The 22,662-nt window shown below is 43.6% G+C and overlaps 1 protein-coding gene across 1 annotated transcript in view; it reads left to right on the plus strand.

Annotated features, from left to right (window-relative positions):
- Positions 1-22,662, plus strand: part of LOC139539788 (sphingomyelin phosphodiesterase 3-like) — a 47,215-nt gene that overhangs the window by 20,920 nt on the left and 3,633 nt on the right. Inside the window, exons 2-7 of the mRNA XM_071343079.1 lie at positions 9,512-11,202; positions 16,970-17,045; positions 18,169-18,327; positions 18,490-18,579; positions 21,888-21,951; positions 22,073-22,232. Coding sequence (XP_071199180.1) covers positions 9,853-11,202; positions 16,970-17,045; positions 18,169-18,327; positions 18,490-18,579; positions 21,888-21,951; positions 22,073-22,232 — 1,899 coding nt within the window. The 5' untranslated portion in view covers positions 9,512-9,852. The remainder of the gene's footprint in view (positions 1-9,511; positions 11,203-16,969; positions 17,046-18,168; positions 18,328-18,489; positions 18,580-21,887; positions 21,952-22,072; positions 22,233-22,662) is intronic.

Below are 22,662 nucleotides of genomic sequence, written 5' to 3' on the forward strand. Positions count from 1 at the left end.
AGCATACACTCATACACTTTCCACTATTCGGCACCGTTAATAATGAAACAGAAGGAATCCACCACAGCCAGCTGGATGGGCTACATCCGGTCTCTGTGGTCACTGGATACTTAGCAGTATATCACTCATTTGTCCGCTCTATCACGTATGGACACAAACAGCCACACATACACACATGCACGCACATACAGACACACGCACAGACACACACACAGGCACACACAAACAAACACATTCACCCACTCATGGTAGCAGGTGCTTTGACGTTATCAGTATTGATCCAATGGAGAGGGACATTTGGTAAACAGATCCATGGGGAGTGGTTGAGGCAGGCACCCCAGTCGTTTGTCATGTTCATCCCCATTGTCTGGGAAGCAAACTGGTGAATCTCTCTGAGATTGGTTTTGCTTCAGTTGAGTGTGTATTTTTCAGGCAGGAAGGCCCCTTGGGTCCTTTATGAAAGATGGCAAAGATGATTATCAGAGTCATGTTTAACTCCAAAACAAACACATGGTTGGCTAGCTAGATGAAACAGATACCACCCTGCTCAGCGGGGGATACATCTTACACAATATCGCCGGAGCCTCCTGCAAAACGGAAAGATACAGTATATTCCTAGATTCTCTCCAGTAAACAACAGATAAAAGTTGTTAGTCATGTAAAGACAGTGAAGAGCAGAGCCGACTGCTGAGCTGGCTACTCTGGCAATCAGACAGGAGGGCTCTCTCAGTGTCACTACCTAACAGAGGTCAGGGCATTGGTGTGTGTGTGTGTGTGTGTGTGTGTGTGTGTGTGTGTGTGTGTGTGTGTGTGTGTGTGTGTGTGTGTGTGTGTGTGTGTGTGTGTGTGTGTGTGTGTGTGTGTGTGTGTGTGTGTGTGTGTGTGTGTGTGTGTGTGTGTGTGTGTGTGTGTGTGTGTGTGTGGAATAGAGTTCCAGTAATACTGTGTACCTCCCATAGTCTGTTCTGGACTAGACCTCTTGTGGCTTTTCTTGTGGGGTATGCATGGGTGTCCGAGCTGTGTGCCAGTAGTTTAGACAGACAGCTCGGTGCATTCAACATGTCAATACCTATCATAAATAAAAGTAGTGATGAAGTCAATCTCTCCTCCACTTTCAGCCAGTAGAGATTGACATGCATATTATTAATATTAGCTCTCTGTGTACATCCAAGGGCCAGCCGTGCTGCCCTGTTCTGAGCCAATTGCAATTTTCCAATTGCAAAAGTCCTTTTTGTGGCACCTGACCACACGACTGAACAGTAGTCAAGGTGCAACAAAACTAGGGCCTGTAGGACCTGCCTTGTTGATAGTGTTGTTAAAGAACACCCTCTGTGTTCTGATAGACAAGTAACTCTTTATCCACATTATAGCAGGGGGTGTAAAGCCATAACACATACGTTTTTCCAGCAGTAGACTATGATCGATAATGTCAAAAGCTGCACTGAAGTCCAACAAGACAGCCCCCACAATCATTTTATCATCAATTTCTCTCAGCCAATCATCATTTGTGTCATTTGTGTAAGTGATGTGCTTGTTGAGTGTCCTTCCCTATAAGCATGCTGAAATTCTGTTGTCAATTTGTTTACTGTAAAATAGCATTGTATCTGGTCAAACACAATTTTTTCCAGAAGTTTATTAAGGGTTGGTAACAGGCTGATTGGTCGGCTATTTAAGCCAGTAAAGAGGGCTTTACTATTCTTTGGTAGCGGAATGACTTTAGCTTCCCTCCAGGCCTGAGGGTACACCCTTTCTAGTATGCTTAAATTGAAGATGTGGCAAATAGGAGTGGCAATATCGTCTGCTATTATCCTCAGTAGTTTTCCATCTAGATTGTCAGACCCTGGTGGCTTGTCATTGTTGTCATTGTGTGTGTGTGTGTGTGTGTGTGTGTGTGTGTGTGTGTGTGTGTGTGTGTGTGTGTGTGTGTGTGTGTGTGTGTGTGTGTGTGTGTGTGTGTGTGTGTGTGTGTGTGTGTGTGTGTGTGTGTGTGTGTGTGTGTGTGTGTGTGTGTGTGTACATGCTTATCTGTCTGTGTTTGTACGTGTGCGCATGTGCATGCATGTGCGTTTGCCCACATTAAAAAATACTACAGTTTACTATATAATACTAGAGTACTTACTATAGAATTCTATAGAAAACTGTAGTATACTGTAGAATATTATACTCTACAATGTAGTATTCCTCAATCATGTTTTGTTCTTACTATAGAATTATGTAGTGTAGTGTAGAATACTATAGTAAATAGTACAGCATTATCCACCAAAACACTGTGCAGTAAATACTACAGTAATGTCAGCAAAAACACGACAGCTTTTTAACTAAAGTAATACTACAGTATTTAATTTGCATATACCGTGCCTATTCCCCTCCTCCTTATCCCAACTTGTGCTACCCATAAGTGACAAACCTACATGCCAAGTATAGATCATTTGTTATGTTCCCTATGGGTTATAGAAAAGAGCAGAAGCGCTGAACGATTCGTTCAGACTCCAGTCCGATCTACCTACAGGTTATGGATAATTTGCTCTTTTAGTATTTGTTCAATAGGTTTCCTCAAGGAAAAATACCCTACTTTTATGTCAAAGATAATAAAATAAAAACACTATAGTGAAATACTACAGTAAAGTCTGCAAAAACACTACAGTGAATACTATATAAATATCGTAATACTACAGTATTTTTTCATGTGGGTGTGTCTTGGTGTGTGGTCTTAGTGGCTGCAGAAGCATTACTGGCTTGAGAAGTATTACTGTAAGCACTACTATAAACTGCAGGGTCAGGTAAAGATTTCCATCTCATACTGTGCTTAATCTCTCTGACTATAGCATACTTCACATTGTGTTCTGCCAAGCACAAGTAGTGTGTTCAGGCAGAGGTCATCACATTCAGTCCTGGTCTGGTCATACTGTAGGTACTGTAGGTGCAGCATCCTGCCACGTAGCACCAGGGATGGGCACAGCGGGCTACAGTGGTGCCCTGTCTTCCCTGTCATCAGCAGCAGTAGACCCAGCAGAGCAAACACATCAATAAAATAAAAGATTGTTTCTGACTGCAAAACTCCTCTCTGTGAGTGTTCTTCTGTGTTTGGTTGTGTGACTGTGTATTTATATCTCTAAGAAAACTACAGATGTAGGATCTTAATTTGAGCCAGTTTGCTACAGCAGGAAAATAATCCAGCAGCAACAGGAAATGTGAATTGTTTATGCGGATTATAATAAATTGACATTTTTCATTAAGGCAAATCAAGTCTCAAATTTCAACATGGAAATTACAAACTTTAGAAGCCTTTTTAAAACTCAAATACACATTTCCTACATCTGTAGTGTTTGTGTATGTATGCTTTATGTTTGTGTATGTGCAAATATGTCTATGAAACTAAAAGTATGCATAGGATAGGATATTATACTGTTCATACCAGTGGCTGTTGGTGCTGTTTAAGATTAGGGAGGGACAATTTGTTATGAGCATGGCCTTTTTTCTATTACTGTAAATTGGATGACTGTCATTCATATTCCATTCACCCAGTTCAACATCGATAGGTTTAGGCTACTACATGATAGAAAAATTTGCCCTATACCCATCATGGGGTTGCTAAAACCTAGCCTACAAATTAAACTTCATAACGTAGGTGCACAGGTCGAGAGACAAATTGGAGTAATCAAGGTGACAGTGACACATTCAGTAACGCCTTGCACACTCTTGCCTGCATCTAGCTGATCTGGATGTAATCATTAGTCCAAACAGTTGCAAAACGTTCTGTTCTAAAACAAAGGTTTCTTTTGGACAAATTCAGGTAGGTCCATCTCCGTTTCATTCCGTTTGCTTCCATTTAAGGAAAACAGAATCAGCGGAATGAATACACCCATGATCACCCGCACACACAGTTCACTTTCATAGCAGCCACATACAGCATCGTCACTTTGCTCGTTGTATAATTTATTCTCGTATCAACTTTTGTAATGTTTCCCTATTTGAATTGTTATGAAATTCACTGAGTAGGATGGTCCTCCCCTTCCTCCTATGGTTCATACAGTTTATGCGATGTGTCACTGTGGTTTGCATGTCTGTGTGCCACGTGTATTTGTGGGTTAGATACAGAGATAGCGAGGATGATGGTATGTGTCAGCTCTTGCACAATGCAGTGATATTTTTTCTATCATCCACACTGTTGAGGATTATTATTAGTTGAGTCTGGATAAGACACAGGGTTACTATTTGATAAAACAACTGGTGTTTTACTCTCCACTTGATCCTGCCATCTGTCACCCACCCCTCCGATGCAGAGGTCAGGAGTCAGTCTGCTGCTGTGGGGAATGGGCTCTAGGTTGAAGATGACAAGGTTAAGACAACGTAATACTGTAATTCCATGTGGCAGCGTTCGAAAGTAAACAAATTCATTGGACCAGTGCTGTTGATAACTACTAGTGCTGTTGCTAACTTGCAAAGCTGGTCCCATTTTCGCAAAACGTTATGGGATATTAGAATCCCGTTGTCTTAACCTTTGTCATCATCAACCTAGAATGGGCTGGGGAGATGGATGATGATGAGGACTGGAACCGGTTCTGCACTTTCTCTTCCTCTCCATCTTCCTCTACTCTTCTCTTCACTATATCTCTCCTTTGCTTTCTCTCCATCTCTATCTCTCCTCTCCTCTGCTCTTTATCTCTCCTCTGCTCTTCTCTCTATCTCTCCTCTGCACTTCTCTCTATCTCTCCTGCTTCTGCTTGTGCGTGCAGATTTGCTTTGTCTAATTTCATAAAAAGGTCCAGTGTTGTTGTACTCTGTTTTGATCATCATGACACAGCATTAACACATCACCCTAAACAGTGAGGTGGATTAAGCATATTAGATATGATTAAAATATATTACACTAGCTGATTCAAAGCTGGTAGCCAAAGCACAATCAAAATGATCATTGCTAAAACAGTGCCTATAGAAAGTATTCATGCTTATTCCAAATGTTGTCATGTTACAGACTGAATTCAAAATGGATTCAATATATTTTTCTCACCCATCTACACACAATACCCCAAAATGACAAACTGAAAACATGTTCTTAGACATTTTTGCAAAATGATTGAAAATGAAATACAGAAATATCTAATTTACCGAAGGATTCACACCCCTGAGTCAATACTTTGTAGAAATACCTTAGGCAGCGATTACAGATGTGAGTCTTACAGGGTAAGTCTCTAAGAGCTTTCCACACCTGGATTGTGCAACATTTGTCCACTCTTCTGTTCAGAATTCTTCAAGCGCTGTCAAATTGGTTATTGATCATTGCTAGACAACCATTTTCAGGTCTTGTCATAGATTTTCAAGTAGATTTAAATCAAAACTGTAACTCAGCCACTCAGGAACATTGGTAAGCAACTCCATTGTAGATTTGGCCTTGTGATTTAGGTTATTGTGCTGCTGAAAGATGAAATAATCGCCCAGTGTCTGGTGGTAAGCAGAATGAACCTGGTTTTCTTCTAGGATTTTGCCTCTGCTGAGCTCCATTCCTTTTATTTTTTATCCTGAAAAACTCCCAGTCCTTAACGATTACAAGCATACCCATAACATGATGCAGCCACCACTATGCTTGAAAATATGAAGAATGGTATTCAGTCATTTTTATTGGATTTGCCCCAAACATAACACTTTGTATTCAGGACAAAAATTATATTGCTTTGCCAAGTTTTTTTGCAGTATTACTTTAGTGCCTTGTTGCAAATAGAATGCATGTTTTGGAATATTTGTATTCTGTACAGGCTTCCTTCTTTTCACTCTGTCAATTAGGTTAGTATTGTATTCTGTGTAAGCACATAGGGTTCAGAATTGAGAGCTATCTCTGTGTCATTTGGACATCAAGATACCAATATGATCGATCTGAATGCTATGCAGAGGGAAATTGATGGGAAATTCCTCAGATTGTTGTAAACATGCATATACATCATTATCATCTTGACAAAGTGGCACATACTCTATATTGAAGACAGAATAGTTAACAGTTATTAATGCTTAACTTCAACAAACACTGACAGTTTCATATAGCAAAGAAAATTAGCGTGTCAAGACACAGATGCGTCATGCCCATAGTGGGCACAGGGGCACATGCCCCCTCAGATTTGTCATTTTTTGTATTATTACTACAATATAAATAAAAGTGTAGATTTTTTTTAAACATTTTTGTTTCTCTGTAATATTACTAGCCACCTAGCAATTTTATGAAGTTGACTTTAGCTAGCCCAGATAGGTTCCCAATTTCACAAACTCATAACTAGCTACCAAGAAGTCATTTCAGGCTATCAATCAAGTTCGAGTAGTTAGCTTGTCTAACTATCTGAGCTGGCATGCCTGCTGGCAAGGTTGTTAGACTTTAGAAAATCAAGCAATAATTAAATGTACTGACTAAGATTCAATTGCTTTCAGTCTTTTACCCAGATTTTAGCATCAATGCAGCATTTATTTGTATTTTTATAACCACTAGTCAGGAGGATACAGACAACTCAAGAGGTATGTTAGATTTGCAGACACCTTTTTTACATAGAATTAAGCATAATGATTATGGCTCAAGATTGCAGGAAATTGCTGTTTCAGGTGTTTGAAAAATGCTACATTCTCCAACCCCCTGAGGCCCATGTCAAGACAGCTAAGAAGAGTTCACATTGAAATGGTTCGTCATCGGACCAAAACATATTCCCAGTCGTCCCCACTGCCATTTCAGCCCCGAGGAGAAGGTCACAAACAGCCCCTGGTGGGAGCTGCTGCTGCTGCTGCTGCCTGCACTTCACTCCAACATGGTTGTGGTCATAGGTCCAGAGACGGATGCAGTTAGTGTTCAGCCAGCCTCATCATAGGGCATACTTCTTGTCTAGCAGACAGACACAGGGTCTGCATCCAAAATGGAATGCTATTCCCTGTATAGTGCACTATTCTTGACCAGAGCCCTATGGGCCATTTGAGATGCAGACAGGGGCTGCAGCCCAAACACGTTATTTTTACCCCCTCAGCCCTTGAGGTAGCCACTTTCCCTCGGGGGAATCCCCATCGTAACCGGATGCAGTTTTATTGCCATCTTCAGTGGAGGTTCAATTCACTAACGTTGCCCCGTCTGCCCTTGATTTAGCTCGAGGGAGCGAGTGAACAACTTTGGTCACTTGCGGGGTTGATATGACCCACAATTCAATGCAAACTGTATTCACATGTCAAAATCTGGTGGCTGCGAAGTGTCAAATTTAATCAACAAGGCTGAATTTTGTCCAAAACCAGGTTGTAGGTTTGGAGTTTTGATTTCGAGTGAAGGTTATGTTGTGGAGGGTAGAATCTTGTATATGTCCTTGCGGAAAAATCTATATTTTTGTAAAAACATGCTGGGGAGAAGAAAAAAAATGTCAGAAAAATGTATGAAGCTACCTTGCTAAAATATATATATATAGACATTGATTAGCGTTGGCAAATCGTTAGTTTTTTTTTGTAAATTTAAATTTGCTATCGTAAATGTTAGCAACACCTCCGCCTTTGCGGGATGCACGGGGGATATGGTCACTAGTGTAACCAGGAGGTGAGGCCTCATTTAACACAGTAAATTGATCAGGCTTAAAACTTCTTATGGCTGAAGTCCCGGTAACGGGACCGATATGACAACAGCCAGTCGAAGTGCAGGGCGCCAAATTCAAAAAACAGAAATCTCATAATTAAAATTCCTCAGACATTCATGTGTCTTATATCATTTTAAAGGTAATCTTGTTGTTAATCCCACCAAAGTGTCCGCTTTCAAATAGGCTTTTCAGCGAAAGCACTACAAACGATTATGTTAGGTCACCACAAAACCACAATAAGCATAGCCATTTTTTCCAGCTAAATATAGCTTCACAAAAACCAGAATAGAGATAAAAATTAATCACTAACCTTCGATTATTTTCATCAGATGACACTCATAGGACTTCATGTTACACAATACATGCATGTTTTGTTTGATTAAATTCATATTTATATCAAAAAATCGGAGTTTACATTGAGGCGACTAGATTCACTAAATGCAAAAACATCAAGTGACTTTGCATAGCCCATCGTTTCAACAGAAATACTCATCATAAATATAGATGATAATACAAGTTATACACATTGAATTATAGATATACCTCTCCTTAATGCAACCGCTATGTCAGATTTCAAAAACACTTTACAGAAGAAGAAATGCACGCTATAATCTGAGACGGCGCTCAAAAGTAGCATACCACAGCTGCAAAGATGGCGTCACCATAAACACAAAAATACATGATAAATATTCCATTACCTTTGATGATCTACATCAGAAAGCACACCAGGAATCCCAGGTCCACAATAAATGTTTGTTTTGTTCGAAAAAATCCATTATTTATGTCCAATTGTTAGCGTGCAGTGAGACTCTGCTGTAGAGCTCATCACTCCCCCTAACTGGGAGGGGGCCAGAGACAATTACTCGATGCCGACACATTTTGTAGCTGATTTACAGGCTGAAGCTATGTTGCTGAAGCTAGTCACTTTAATAACTCTACCTACATGTACATCCTACCTCAACTAACCGGTTCCCCCGCACATTGACTCTGTATCGGTACCCCCCTGTATATAGTCTCACTATTGTTATTTTACTGCAGCTCTTTAATTGCTTGTTACTTTTATCTCTTATTCTTATCCGTATTTTTTTGAAACTGCATTGTTGGTTAGGGGCTCGTAAGTAAGCATTTCACTGTAAGCTCTACATCTTGATTTTATTTTATTTGTCCCCGCAGGAGGCCTTTTGACTTTTGGTAGGTCGTCATTGTAAATAAGAATTTATTCTTAACTGACTTGCCTAGTTAAATAAAGGTTAAATAAAAATAAATAAATAAACATCATAATCATTTATACAGTCTTTGTAGCACAGTCTTGCCCCAGGGCCTCTGCCACACACAGTCCAGGTTGTGCTGAATATGGTTTGGTGGCTCTGGGGTTAGGCTAAGGCCAGTGGCCTCAGTGGCCTCCAGTGTTGTTAAACCCTCAACTGTTTCAATGAATGAATTAACAATTCATGATTTATTTATACAGAGTGGATTACTTCCCTTTTTCACTCAACCTCTATTCATATAAGGTTACCCCACTGATTGCCTCCTGTGTCTAAAGATCGTTTACAGCAGTGTTATTTGCTATGAATTCTGCTGATTTATAAACCATGTTTTGTCACTAAAACCAATTGGGGTTTTTGTTGTGTTATAATAAAAACATGTCTCATTTTGACTGTTTCAACACACAGAGACACACCCATGAATCTCTGTTTTGTGGCATGCACACAAGCCTATCAGAAACAATGTATCTGTGAAGCAGTATTTCTAACCATTGGGGGACATTAGTGAAATTAACAAGGCCCATTTTGCTGACCACACATTTTCATCACAGTGAGTCATTGCACAGCTAATTCCCCTTCAATTTATTCTCTCCCTATTTCTCTTATACATTCTCTCTCTCTATCTCTCCCTCTATCCTTCTTTCCTCCATCTTCTATCTGCAGGTTCTGATGCTGAGATAGTAGTGAGATCTACTTCTTCATAGATCCGACTCCCTGATGTCCATGGAACCTTTGTGACTGCAGCATTTAGTTCCACGTCGTCAAAATGATCTCCACCCAGAGATTATAGTTCATCCTTCCTCCATTGGAGGGCCACTGTTAAGAGGGGAGGGGGAGGGTAAAGGAGCCTCCTGTCGTCAAAGAAAGAGCTTCAGAGCGTGCTGGTGAAAGTGAAGGGAACCATGTAGTGTCTTTTTCTCCACTCAGGGGGGAGGGTAGATTTGAGTTTAGTTTTTTCCCCATTGATTTTAGTGTAAAAGTGTTTCATGTGAGCCAGAGAAGAGATGGTCCTCCACACCTCTCCCTACTCTAGTGCCTTCCTACGGTGCCTCAGCAGCCTGTCATGGGGCTTCATCTTCCCCTGCTACTGGCTGCTGGACCGCCTGCTGTCCTCCTGCGTGGCAACCTCTCTGGAGAAGCGTCGGCGCTCCCAGGACCCCTGTTCCTTCGTGACGCTGTATGTGCTGGTGTCCACCCCGCTCTACCTGTTGCTCCTCCTGTCCTCGCTGCCCTTCGCTCTGCTGGGCTTCCTGCTGTGGGCTACCCTGCAGGCGGCCCGCCATCCCTATCTCTACACCCACCGCCGCCCAGACAAGCACCAGGCTGAGCAGGGGGGTGTGGCGTCACTGGCCGACTGGAGACCGCAGGGCCGCAGCTTCTGCTTCGGCAGTTCCAACGTGTGCCTACTGCCAGACTCCCTGGCACGCTTCAACAACCTGTCTGAGACCCAGCGCCGTGCACGCGAGGTGGGCAAGCGCATCCGTAACGGGGCCAGCAGGCCGCAGATCAAGATATACATCGACTCCCCCACCAACACCTCCATCAGCGCCACCTCCTTCAGCAGCCTGGTCACAGGGTTCCGACGGACATCCTCCCTGGGCCAGCGGCCCGACAACACAGCCGAGGCCGAGACCGAACCCGTAACCGACTGCCCAATACACACTGCAGGTTCAGACTGCCCATTACACACCACAGGTCCAAACTGCCCCATACACTCAACAGGGGACCAGGGCTCCTCAGATTGTCCCGTCCATGTAGCTGGTGGAGAGAACACACCAGAGTGCCCCCTTCACACTGCTGGTTCTCAGAACAACTCTGACTGTCCACTGCACACCACAGGGGCCCAGAACTCCCCAGACTGCCCCATGCATGCCTCGGGGGTCCAGATCAGTATCAGTGCCCCAGAGCCAGACCCCCCAGAGGCCGGGACAGGGAATCACCAAAGGGAAGGTGATGCAGAGAGCCTGACAGGGGGGGTGTCTTCTAACAACACCCTGTCCCACCGCACTTCCATGTTCAAGAAGCACACCGGTCGCAAGCGGCGCCAAGGTGACGACGGATTCGACCATGAGATCTCTGCCTTCTTCCCTGCCAACCTGGACTTCCTGTGTCTGCAGGAAGTGTTTGACCACCGGGCCATGTCCAGGCTGAGGCACCAGCTGCACCACTACTTCCCCTACATCCTGAGTGATGTGGGCCGCTACGCCTGGAAGGGCTGCTGCTCCCACTTCAAGTTCCTGAACAGCGGCGTCATGCTGGCCAGCCGCTATCCCATACTGGATGCCCACTACGAGTGCTACCCCAACGGGCAAGGGGAAGACGCCCTTGCAGCCAAAGGAGTCCTCTTTGTCAAGGTGAGGTGTTTTTTCTCTGTCTATCCTAATGATAGCATTGGCAAGTGCTGTAAATAAATCTCTGTCAGTGTGTAAAAGGCTGAAGGAATGATAATAATTAGGCTAGTACTTTTCAACCCGGTGAGTTTTACCAATGTGTTACTGCATCTTATTGGGCCAGACTTTTGGTGAAGGACTTAAATATCCTCCAGGCTGCATCCTCACTTCTGGCTGCTTTTTGAGGTTGGATCTGTTTTCTCTTTTGTTGGACAGATATAGTCAATCTAACTGTCGCAGAAACTCTGTGAACAAAACGAAGTTGAATTATTTAGGCATAGTTCCCTGTACCCTTGGCTTGGGGGGGATTTTGAAATTGAACATCTCTCTTGAAATCCTGGCAGACACCAGGACAAAAATGAATGTATTTTTATTCCTTTTATTCGGTCTCAAATAAAACTGTAGGCCTTAGTTTTCATTTGAGGGTTGCAGATATGTCTACCCTCTTTTCAAAGGGTGGTGTCATTTCAGCAGCTTTTGCTATTCCCATATTTTTGTATTTGATTATAATTAGGTGGGCTGTCTTTTTAAACCATGACAGTATTTCTGAAGTTCTAAAACAAGCAAGGTCTCTTTTTGAATGTTGTAGTGACACTAAAACAGTTTCAAGAACGACATTTGAATTAGCACAGGGCAACAGGAGCTTATTGAGCCTATTTGAGCTTCCTTTTTAAGGATAATCTTCTATTACAGCTGTCTTTGGGCTTTCGAGTTGCTCCAAAACTACAGAGTCGCAACTTTTCCTAAAACATACATTAAAACATACATTTGGCTAGAATGTTAGTCACTCCCATTCCCAGCAGTGAGCTATGGTAGTCTGCTGCCGTAGCAGCACTGTGCCGTGTGCTGTGGGTGACTGACGAGGCACTGTGTGTTGACTTCATTGGGGAGAGTGATGACAGGCAGATCGGAGCAGAGTTTTAGTTTAGTGATCACTAATCTGCGTGGCTGAGGCTGTGTGGCTGGGGCTGTGTGGCTGGGGCTGTGTGGCTGGGGCTGAGGCTGTGTGGCTGGGGCTGTGTGGCTGGGGCTGTGGCTGAGGCTGTGTGGCTGGGGCTGAGGCTGTGTGGCTGGGGCTGGGGCTGGGGCTGGGGCTGTGTGGATGGGGCTGGGGCTGTGTGGATGTGGCTGGGGCTGGGGCTGTGTAGCTGGGGCTGGGGCTGGGGCTGAGGCTGTGTGGCTGTGGCTGGGTCTGGGGCTGTGTGGCTGGGGCTGGGGCTGAGGCTATGTGGCTGGGACTGGGGCTGTGTGGCTGGGGCTGAGGCTGGGGCTGTGTGGCTGGGGCTGAGGCTATGTGGCTGGGACTGGGGCTGTGTGGCTGGGGCTGAGGCTGTGCGGCTGAGAATGGGGCTGTGGCTGTAGCAATGGCTATGTAGGGAATAGGGTGCCATTTGGGATGCATCCCTGGTTCTGGCTGGGCTTCAGGTCCTGCTGGGGCAGCTCAGCCTGAAGGTGGTGATGGATCTAAAATACGCTAGGAGGCTGACAGGCCTGCTAGATACTGTAGGCACCAAGTAGTTCTACCACTCTGACACCCAGGTTTGATACCTGCCCCTGCTTGTCAGGATTTGGCCAGGATTGTTCAGGTTTTTGGTCACTAGATGCCCCCATTGCGCCTTTTTTGAACCTTTTGTTTTTCCCTTGTTCTAATTATTATTTGCACCTGTGTGTCATTTCCTTGTAGGTATTTAATCCCTTTGTGTTCCTCAGTTCTTTGCGCTGTGTTTGTATGTTAGCACCCAGCCCCAGCCATGCTGTGAACATATATTTCTCTTGTTGGATTTTCCAGAGGTTCTCTGGTTTTGTTCTTGTTTATTTTTTATTAGTCTTTTGAGGTTTGTTTTTTCCCTGCTGTTCTTACCACTTTGTGGATTTTCTTTGTATTTTGGAGGATATCCATTTTTTCTCTTGGCTTTACTTTTGACGTTGTGGATTTATATTTTTGCCTGAAGATCTTTTACCTTGATTAAACCACCGTCTCTAGTACTGCTGTGTCTGCCTCATCTTCTGGGTTCTGCCGACTATTAGTGACTGTTTCTCACACCGGGTCCTGACACCTGCTAGCTATTGCTTCAGATAGAGGCAACACCATGTGAGCTTGTTAAGTGCCTCCCTCCCTCCTCCCCAGGGTCATTCTGGGTCACCATCTCACTGTCTCTAGAGCTGTACTATTGACCCCCTAGCTGCAGGGTTCTAATACAGCTTGACCCCACAGACTAGCAGGCTTCAGCAGTAGCAGTGTGTACGTAAAATCACAGAGGAAGCCAAGCCAGTAAAAAAGCCATATTATAACCTATGTTGTGATAATTGCGTTGTTTGCTCTTTAACCATTAGTTCATAAGCCACAGTGATATACAATAAGGCTGAGACAACAAAAAGGCAACAGTCACACAGTGGCGGAATAAATTCAACTACACATACATTTGTTTCATCACAAAACCTGAGAGCAACATCTTTCCGCTGTGTGTGTGTGTGTGTGTGTGTGTGTGTGTGTGTGTGTGTGTGTGTGTGTGTGTGTGTGTGTGTGTGTGTGTGTGTGTGTGTGTGTGTGTGTGTGTGTGTGTGTGTGTGTGTGTGTGTGTGTGTGTGTGTGTGTGTGTGTGTGTGTGTGTTTGTGCTTGAGCAAGTAAAAACATTTTTTTACTCACCCTACTTGTAGACTAGTTGAGCGCCAATACCATCCTCCACTCTCTATGGCTCTGTCATACAGCACACTTTTAGTTTTTGTTGTCATAGGCTACCTAGTTAAAATGCTTGCTAACCTAAATTTCTCGCGTGGGTAACAATGAACCAGCTAAGTTAGCTAGCTAGTTAACCTGAGCCTAAAAGGGCTAGGCCAAATATTGAACTTCAGTCGTCTCAGGCTAGTGGCACAACATTTAATTTATGATTAGATCATAATCGTCATCATAATCATTGACCTGTACAGAGGATTAAGTCAAAACCACATCTAAATCCCCATCTCCATCCATGGTTTAGGAAAGGGCCGATTTAGCAAGCTAGCTACATTTACATTTACATTTAATTCATTTAGCTGACGCTCTTATCCAGAGCGACTTACAATTTGGAAAGTTCATACATATTCATCCAGCTACTGCAGGACATCAAAACAAGCAGGCCAGAAACTAAAATTAAGTTTTGCTTAGGATGTGATTTGATTGTTTTGAAGCCAAATCCAAACTGGCCTCCCTTGGGGGCATTTTGCTGCACCAGGACAACCCACAGTTGAGCTCAGCTCAACACTGATTGGCTAATTAGTTTATAATTTTTTTATCAACCGAGGCCAAATGCTTGCTGGCATCAATCAATCAAATGCTACCTCCGCAACATGTCATACTCTTTTGGTCCAGACAGCATCAAATACATGGACTACACATACTGAGACAGAGGGGTGCTGTGACAAAATATTTTCCCTTGCCATGAATACATGCCACTGGGCTTCAGAAATAATGATGTATCCCAGGGATCTTTCTCTCTAAGCTTGGGAGTCTTGTGACCAAATCAATATTACATGGTAATTTCCTCCAACAGTCTATGGTGTAAGCAGACCTACATGAAGTGAAAGTGGCAGATTTCACTTCCAATACAAAGTGACAGATTCAAACATTACAAAGACATGAGCTCTGCAGGCAAAAGGAAGGAGGGAGGGAAGGAGGGAGGGAGGAAGGGAGGGATATGTGGAGGAGAGTGTGCAGAGATATTAACTTAATTAAAAATGTCTCCCTGAAGAGTGAGCAACCCAGTAATTAAATAATTTGAGTCTCAACAATTAGCCCTCTATTTATTATTTAAAACCACAAAGGACAAGGGTGAAGAAGGTGTGTGTGTGTGTGTGTGTGTGTGTGTGTGTGTGTGTGTGTGTGTGTGTGTGTGTGTGTGTGTGTGTGTGTGTGTGTGTGTGTGTGTGTGTGTGTGTGTGTGTGTGTGTGTGTGTGTGTGTGTGTGTGTGTGTGTGTGTGTGTGTGTGTGTGTGTGTGTGTGTGTGTGTGTGTGTGTGTGTATGTGTGTGCGTGCGTGCGTGCCTGCGTGTGTGCGTGCGTGCATGTTTGTGTGTGGTTTGAATTACAGAGAAAACCTCAAAACAGGGCCAGGCCCACTCAAAGCTCACATCAAATGGAAATAAATTAAATAAATAAACCCATAGCTTCTCCTGTCAGTGCTGAGCTCGAACTCCATTTGTTGATTTAAATCACCTTCCCTCCTGGTAGATAAAGGGCTTTGCTTTTACTCTGCATGTGTCAATGTGAAAGTCTATTTAAGCATTGAACACAGTAATGGTGTACAGTAGAGGTATTGACTCCTCTCTCTAGCCTCCATGATGAGAGAGACAAAGGTCTGGGTGCAGGAGAATTTAAAGTGGGTCACATATCTAGTCCTTTGGAATCACATGGACCTTTTACCCTGCTACTAGTTTAGTCAGTTCCAATTATCATAATCATCATTATAATTTATTTATTTTCTCACACGGCCTACGTAAAACACAAACACACAGCGACACACACACACGTGCACACACATACACATGTAAGCGCGCACACACACACACACACAAGCGGCCCGAGACACATACCCCTGATTCCCTTCATGCCTGATGTCAGTTTCAGAGCACACACTTACCCAAGCATGGATAAGCCTCTGAAATATTCATACACAGGGATACAGTCAGGGAAAGAGAGAGAAGATGAAAGACAGAGAGAGAGAGAGAGAGAGAGAGAGAGAGAGAGAGAGAGAGAGAGAGAGAGAGAGAGAGAGAGAGAGAGAGAGAGAGAGAGAGAGAGAGAGAGAGAGAGAGAGAGAGAGAGAGAGACAATGGGGAACAGGAACACGGGTGAGAGAGTTGGGGAGGCAGCAGCTCCAGCTCTACAGACGGGTCAGGGACAGTACAGTGTGTCAGGTTATGGCTGGACATAGAGTTTACTGCTTCTTAATTGAGTTAATGCTGCAAATCTCTGTGGGGTGGAAATGTCACTGAATTTATTATGTTTGAGGTCTGAAATGTAAAGCTTGCATTTCATATTAAAGTCTAGCTAAGTGGGTTAATGCTTTATTGGTCCTCAGCATTTACTGTGAAGGCCTTGATGGTGAGACCAAGCCAAGAATGCAATTCAGTAATTGGATGACTGCACAGTGACTGAACAGAGAACTTGAATACACTGTAATCAAATCTAATCCAATTTACAATAGCCATGATCACAGAGGAGACCTATTCAGAGATCTCCTCATAAAGGTCTTTAAAGAGACCTTTTCTGATTCTGCGCGAGACTTCAGAACACTGCGTGTTTCCAACCCACACAATCAAATACTCTAATCTACCCCTATACCCTACACCCCTCTGTGTAGTCCACCCATCCCTTACACTCAAGAGCACCAGTCCATCCATTCAGTATCCATTTTTGGCCCAGTCTCACAGACCCAGTGTAATCTGCAGTAAAAGCCTCTCCATTCATTCCAGGCTTATCATAGCCAATTCAGGGCTGTAAATCAAGACAGTGACAGACAGACTGTCTCCACTGAGGGGATTTCAAAGAGGGACAATATCAGAGAAAAGAGTGTTGGAGAGGGGAGACGAGAGGGAGGGAGAAGAGACAGATGGAGAATGAGAGTTTTGGGATTGGGCCAATGACAGAGAAGGTGGTGTAAATGCGATATTAAATGTTTTCTAATTCAATATTCGAACAACTTGTTGACAGAGATATTTAACTTCCTCTTTGTATCTCCCTATTCACTACAGGTGCAGGTAGGCACCTCCCATCAGGAGCAAAGAGTTGTGGGATATCTCACCTGCACGCATCTGCATGCCATTGAAGGTACGTTGAGATAGAACAATACACATTCACAAAGCAATACATTTTGAGCTGCTTTTTTAATTGGATCCTAGCCATAACACTTATTCTCCCTAGTGTCTGAATGGGTCTATTCTGGCTCTGTGGTCTTATGTGAATATCAGAGAGAAATAGGACAAATGTTATAGAATAAGAAAAGGGTGTAAGAGTGATTGTACCTGTGCAGGTGAGTGTGTAAACACAACAGTCGTAGGCAGATGGTTTAAGGTGGTTAGTGTGTAGTAGACTACTCAGCTTTCTACCTCGGTGTATAAGATAAATGGATGCATCAAACCCGCACACATCCTCTGTTCCCATGGCGACAAGCTCAAGCTGTTTTAAGTGTCAGGCCTATTTAAAGCCTCTGGTCTCTGAGCCTAATTTTTTACCAAGACAGATCTCCCTGCTATTTCTGGAGCCTCCCGTGCCTCTGAGAGTCTGCTCACTCAGCTAATTATAGAACTAGGGCTATTTCTAAAGACAACTTAAACATATGGGAGAGAGTACAAGAAAGGCCTTATTATGTTCTGGGTGATGCTGCACACTACAGTATACATCTTTGCAACGGGGCACATTTTTATTGCTGCTTGTTTTTCATGGCCTATTTTTCCCCTCTTACTGCTTGTTCTGTGTACTGTATGTGTGTGTGTGTGTGTGTGTGTGTGTGTGTGTGTGTGTGTGTGTGTGTGTGTGTGTGTGTGTGTGTGTGTGTGTGTGTGTGTGTGTGTGTGTGTGTGTGTGTGTGTGTGTGTGTGTGTGTGTGTACTTGTGTGTGTGTACTTGTGCATTTTTCTTCTGTTAATTTTGGCCTTTGCTGCTTGTGCAGAGGCAACAATTATATTACTGTCTACATTTAGAAAACATGTTTGCATTGTCTTGTTGACACATAAATGATCAGCATTGAATAGACGTCATCCAGGGTTCCTGACAATACCTGCTCTTCCTCCACACAAATATGTTTAGTAGCATGGTCATCCTCGCTGGCTAAGCTAAGCCACTCAATTGTTTTATTTCCATCCCCCCACACCCTCCTCTCTCTCTCTGTCTCTCTCTCTGTCTCTCTCTCTCTGTCTCTCTCTCCCTGTCTCTCTCTCTCTCCATCTCTCAGGAGATGCAGCTGTGCGTTGTGAGCAGTTGGATCTGCTCTTGGCGTGGGGGGCGGAGTTCCGCAAGATGACGTCCCGCCCCTCGGAGGAGAAGGGTCTGGAAGACCAGGTGGCCTTTGATGTTGTCCTCGGCGACCTCAATTTTGACAACTGCTCCTCAGGTAGCTAGCTGTCTGACTGTGTGAAAATCTTCTGTTCTCTAACATCCTGCAGAAATTGTACTTGTGGGTGTTGTACATATAATTTGATGTATCTAGACCAATGTCTGGTGGATCTGGACAGACAAGCATCTCTTTATTTCTCATTGCACCCCTCTATTTCAGAGGATAAACTGGAGCAGCAGCATGCCGTCTTCACCCAGTACAAGGACCCATGTCGCCTGGGGCCAGGGGAGGACAAGCCTTGGGCTCTGGGTGAGTGGATAGAAGTTTGGGCTGGTACTGGAGGGAGTAGGTGTGCTCGTGTCAGGGAACTAGGCTTTGTCTCTTTAGAAAAAGCTTGATTTCCTATAGCAGCCAATCTGGGCACACACTGTGCAGACCAAAAATAAGTACAATATATGCTGGCATAAACCTGGAGAATTATGGTCTGGAACCAAATCTAAAGGAGAGGGAACATTATCTAGGACACAGTGATGTTTGGCAAGTGCTATATGCCGTAAGAGATGGTAGGATGGATGTTGGCATATACCAAGCCAAGTTTATTGTGCACTGGAGCCAATGTGTAGATACATAGGAGTTACAGTCCTTCAGAAAGTATTCCTACCCCTTGACTTATTCCACGTTTTGCAGTGTTACAGCCTGAATTCAAAATTGATTAAAGCAATGTTTTTTCTTACCCATCTACACACACAATACCAGCTAATGACAAAGTGAAAACATGCTTTTGGAAATGTAGCACATGTATTGAAAATGAAATACAGAAATTCTTTGGCTGGTCCAGTCAAGGACTTTCACATTCTTGTTCTGAAGCCATTCCAGCATTGCTTTGGCTGTATGCTTGGGGTCATTGTCCTGTTGGAACATAAATCTTCGCCCCCAGTCTAAGGTTGTTTGCACCCTGAAGCAGGTTCTCATCAAGGATTTGTCTGTTTGGCTTCATTCATTGTTCCCTCTATTCTTATCTGTCTCCCAGTCCCTGCTGATGAAAAGCATCCTAATAGCATGATGCTGTGCCTGGTCTCCTCCAGACATGCCGTTTTGCATTCCGGCTAAAGAGTTTTGTCTCATCAGACCACAGAGTCTTTCACGTGCCTTTTTGCAAACTCCAGGCATGTTTTCATGTGCCTTTCTCTCAGGAGTAGCTTCCGTCTGGCCAGTCTCCCATAAAGCCCAGATTGGTGAAGTGATGTAGAGACTGTTGTCCTTCTGGCAGGTTCTCCAATCTCAGTCAAGGAACTTGGGTTCCAGGTCACCTCTGGTTCCATTGGGTTCTTGGTCACCTCCCTGACCAAGGTCTTTCTTTCCAAGTTGCTCAGTTTGGTTGGACATCCAGCTCTAGGCAGAGTTTGGGGAGTTCCATATTTGTTTTATTTAGCAATGATGGAGACCACTGTGATCTTGGAAACTTTCAACACTCTAGAAATTGTTTTATACCCTTTTATACCCAGATAAACACTACCATTCAAAAGTTTGGGGTCACTTAGAAATGTCCTTGTTTTTTTAAAGAAAAGCAAATTTTCTGCCCATTAAAATAACATACAATTGATCAGAAAAACAGTGTAGACATTGTTAATGTTGTAAATGACTATTGCAGCTGGAAACGGCTTATATTTTATGGAATATCTACATACTAGGTGTAACAGTATAGCTTCCGTCCCTCTCCTCGCCCCAACCAGGGACCCTCTGCACACATCAACCACAGTTACCCATCGCGCCACAAAAGCCATGGCCCTTGCAGAGCAAGGGGAACAACTACTTCTAGGTCTCAGCACGAGTGACGTCACCGATTGAAACACTATTAGTGCGCACCACGCTAACTAGCTAGCCATTTCACATCGGCCACACTCACCCCCCTTTTGACCTCCTCCTTTTCCGCAGCAACCAGTGATCCGGGTCACGGCACCAATGTAACAGTATAGCTTCCGTCCCTCTCCTCGCCCCAACCTGGGCTCGAACCAGGGACCCTCTGCACACACCAACCACAGTCACTCACAAAGCATCGTTACCCATCGCGCCACAAAAGCCACGGCCCTTGCAAATGAAGGGGAACAATTACTTCTAGGTCTCAGAGCGAGTTACGTCACCGATTGAAACACTATTAGCGCGCACCACCGCTAACTAGCTAGCCATTTCACATCGGCCACATAGGCGTACAGAGGCCCATTATCAGCAACCATCACTCCTGCGTTCCAATGGCAAGTTGTGTTAGCTAATCCAAATGTATCATTTTAAAAGGCTAATTGGTCATTAGAAAACCCTTTTGCAATTATGTTAGCACAGCTGAAAACTGTTGTTCTGATTAAAGAAGCAATAAAACTGGCCTTCTTTAGACTAGTTGTGTATCTGGAGCATCAGCATTTGTGGGTTCGATTACAGACTCAAAATGGCCAGAAACAAAGCACTTTCTTCTGAAACTCGTCAGTCTATTCTTGTTCTGAGAAATGAAGGCTATTCCATGCAAGAAATTGCCAAGAAACTGAAGATCTCGTACAACGCTGTGTACTACTCCCTTCACAGAACAGCGCAAACTGTCTCTAACGAGAATAGAAAGAGGAGTGGGAGGCCCCGGTGCACAACTGAGCAAGTGGACAAGTACATTAGAGTGTCTAGTTTGAGAAACAGACGCCTCACAAGTCCTCAACTGGCAGCTTCATTAAATAGTACCCGCAAAACACCAGACTCAACGTCAACAGTGAAGAGGCGACTCCGGGATGCTGGCCTTCTAAGCAGAGTTTCTCTGTCCAGTATCTGTGTTAATTTGCCCATCTTAATATTTTCTTTTTATTGGCCAGTCTGAGATATGGCTTTTTCTTTGCAACTCTGCCTAGAAGGCCAGCATCACAGGGTCGCCTCTTCACTGTTGACGTTGAGACTGGTGTTTTGCAAAAACTTGCAAAAAGTTTAAAAAACATGTTTTCACTTTGTCATTATGGGGTATTGTGCGTAGATGGGTGATAGAAAAAATAAATGTAATCCATTTTGAATTCAGGCTGTAACACAACAAAATGTGAAATAAGTCAAGGGGTATGAATACTTTCTGAAGGCACTGTATGTTAATCACTGTGAGTCACCATGTTCTCCTTCTCTTCTACTGCTCATTTTAACGTTGTCTCACCCAGACTCCTCCATGTGGAAGACTCCATCAGCCTAAGACTAGTTCCTTAGAGCTCCTCATTACTAATACTGCACATTTGATTTCTGGCCTGAGGACCATTCTATAAATGAAAATTGTAGCGGTCTGGGGATTTAAGGTTATTAGAGATCTGTTATGTCACAGAGGAGGAAGATACTGGAGATTTCATTGTTGACTTTTCAAGAAATTATAGAGAAAACAGGTTTCAGAACTATAGATTCTTATGAGCTGCCAACCATTGTCAGTTTATGCAATTGGTCAGGTGAACTCATACCTCCCTGTCAGCTGTGTGTGTGTGTGTGTGTGTGTGTGTGTGTGTGTGTGTGTGTGTGTGTGTGTGTGTGTGTGTGTGTGTGTGTGTGTGTGTGTGTGTGTGTGTGTGTGTGTGTGTGTGTGTGTGTGTGTGTGTGTGTGTGTGTGTGAACAGGTACACTACTGGACACCAGTGGGCTTTATGACGAGGAGGTCAGCTCACCAGAGAGTTTACAAAAGTAAGTAAAACAACGAATATCAACACACACACACACAGGCAGACAATACATATACACTTATTAATATCTGTTGAAATTGTATGGTATTTTTAAGTTGTTTATTGGTTGTTTTTGTTGACAGAGTGATGGAGAATGAGGAGGGGAGGAAGGAATACTTGGTGTTCCCCACCAATAAAAACCAATGTCCTAATCAGAAGGGCAGAAAAATCCCCCTGAAAGGCAATGGGAGGAGGATCGACTACATCCTTTACAGAGAGGAGGTGCAGCAGGACTGGAAAGTGGTACGTAAACCCTGGCTAAAGACCCTGTAGATGCCAAATTGTGATGTAGAAATATGCAAAGAGAGGAGACTGAGCATCAAGACCAGATCAAACAAACTGGGAAAGGAGAGTTAGGGTTAGGTCAATGTTTTCATCAAAGAGGATTAGAAAACCAAATTACTTTATTTGCATAGATTGCAAATCTGTGCAGGACAACATCTCGTACTACTGCTGTAGTTTCTCTCATTATCAATCTTTGCACTGAACTGCCCCCTTGTGATTAAACTTGGCTATGGCAGGAATTATGGTCGACATACATTTTCAGATACACACAGTGGTGCAGAATATTATGATTTAAAATACACTGTGTTGTAATCTAGTATTTTGCTGACTTTATATAATTAATCTGTAATCCCATAATATTGTATCATGAAATTATTATGGTGATGTC

This window comes from Salvelinus alpinus, chromosome 15 (genome assembly GCF_045679555.1).
Source record: "Salvelinus alpinus chromosome 15, SLU_Salpinus.1, whole genome shotgun sequence".
In the NCBI taxonomy this organism is placed as follows: domain Eukaryota; kingdom Metazoa; phylum Chordata; class Actinopteri; order Salmoniformes; family Salmonidae; genus Salvelinus; species Salvelinus alpinus.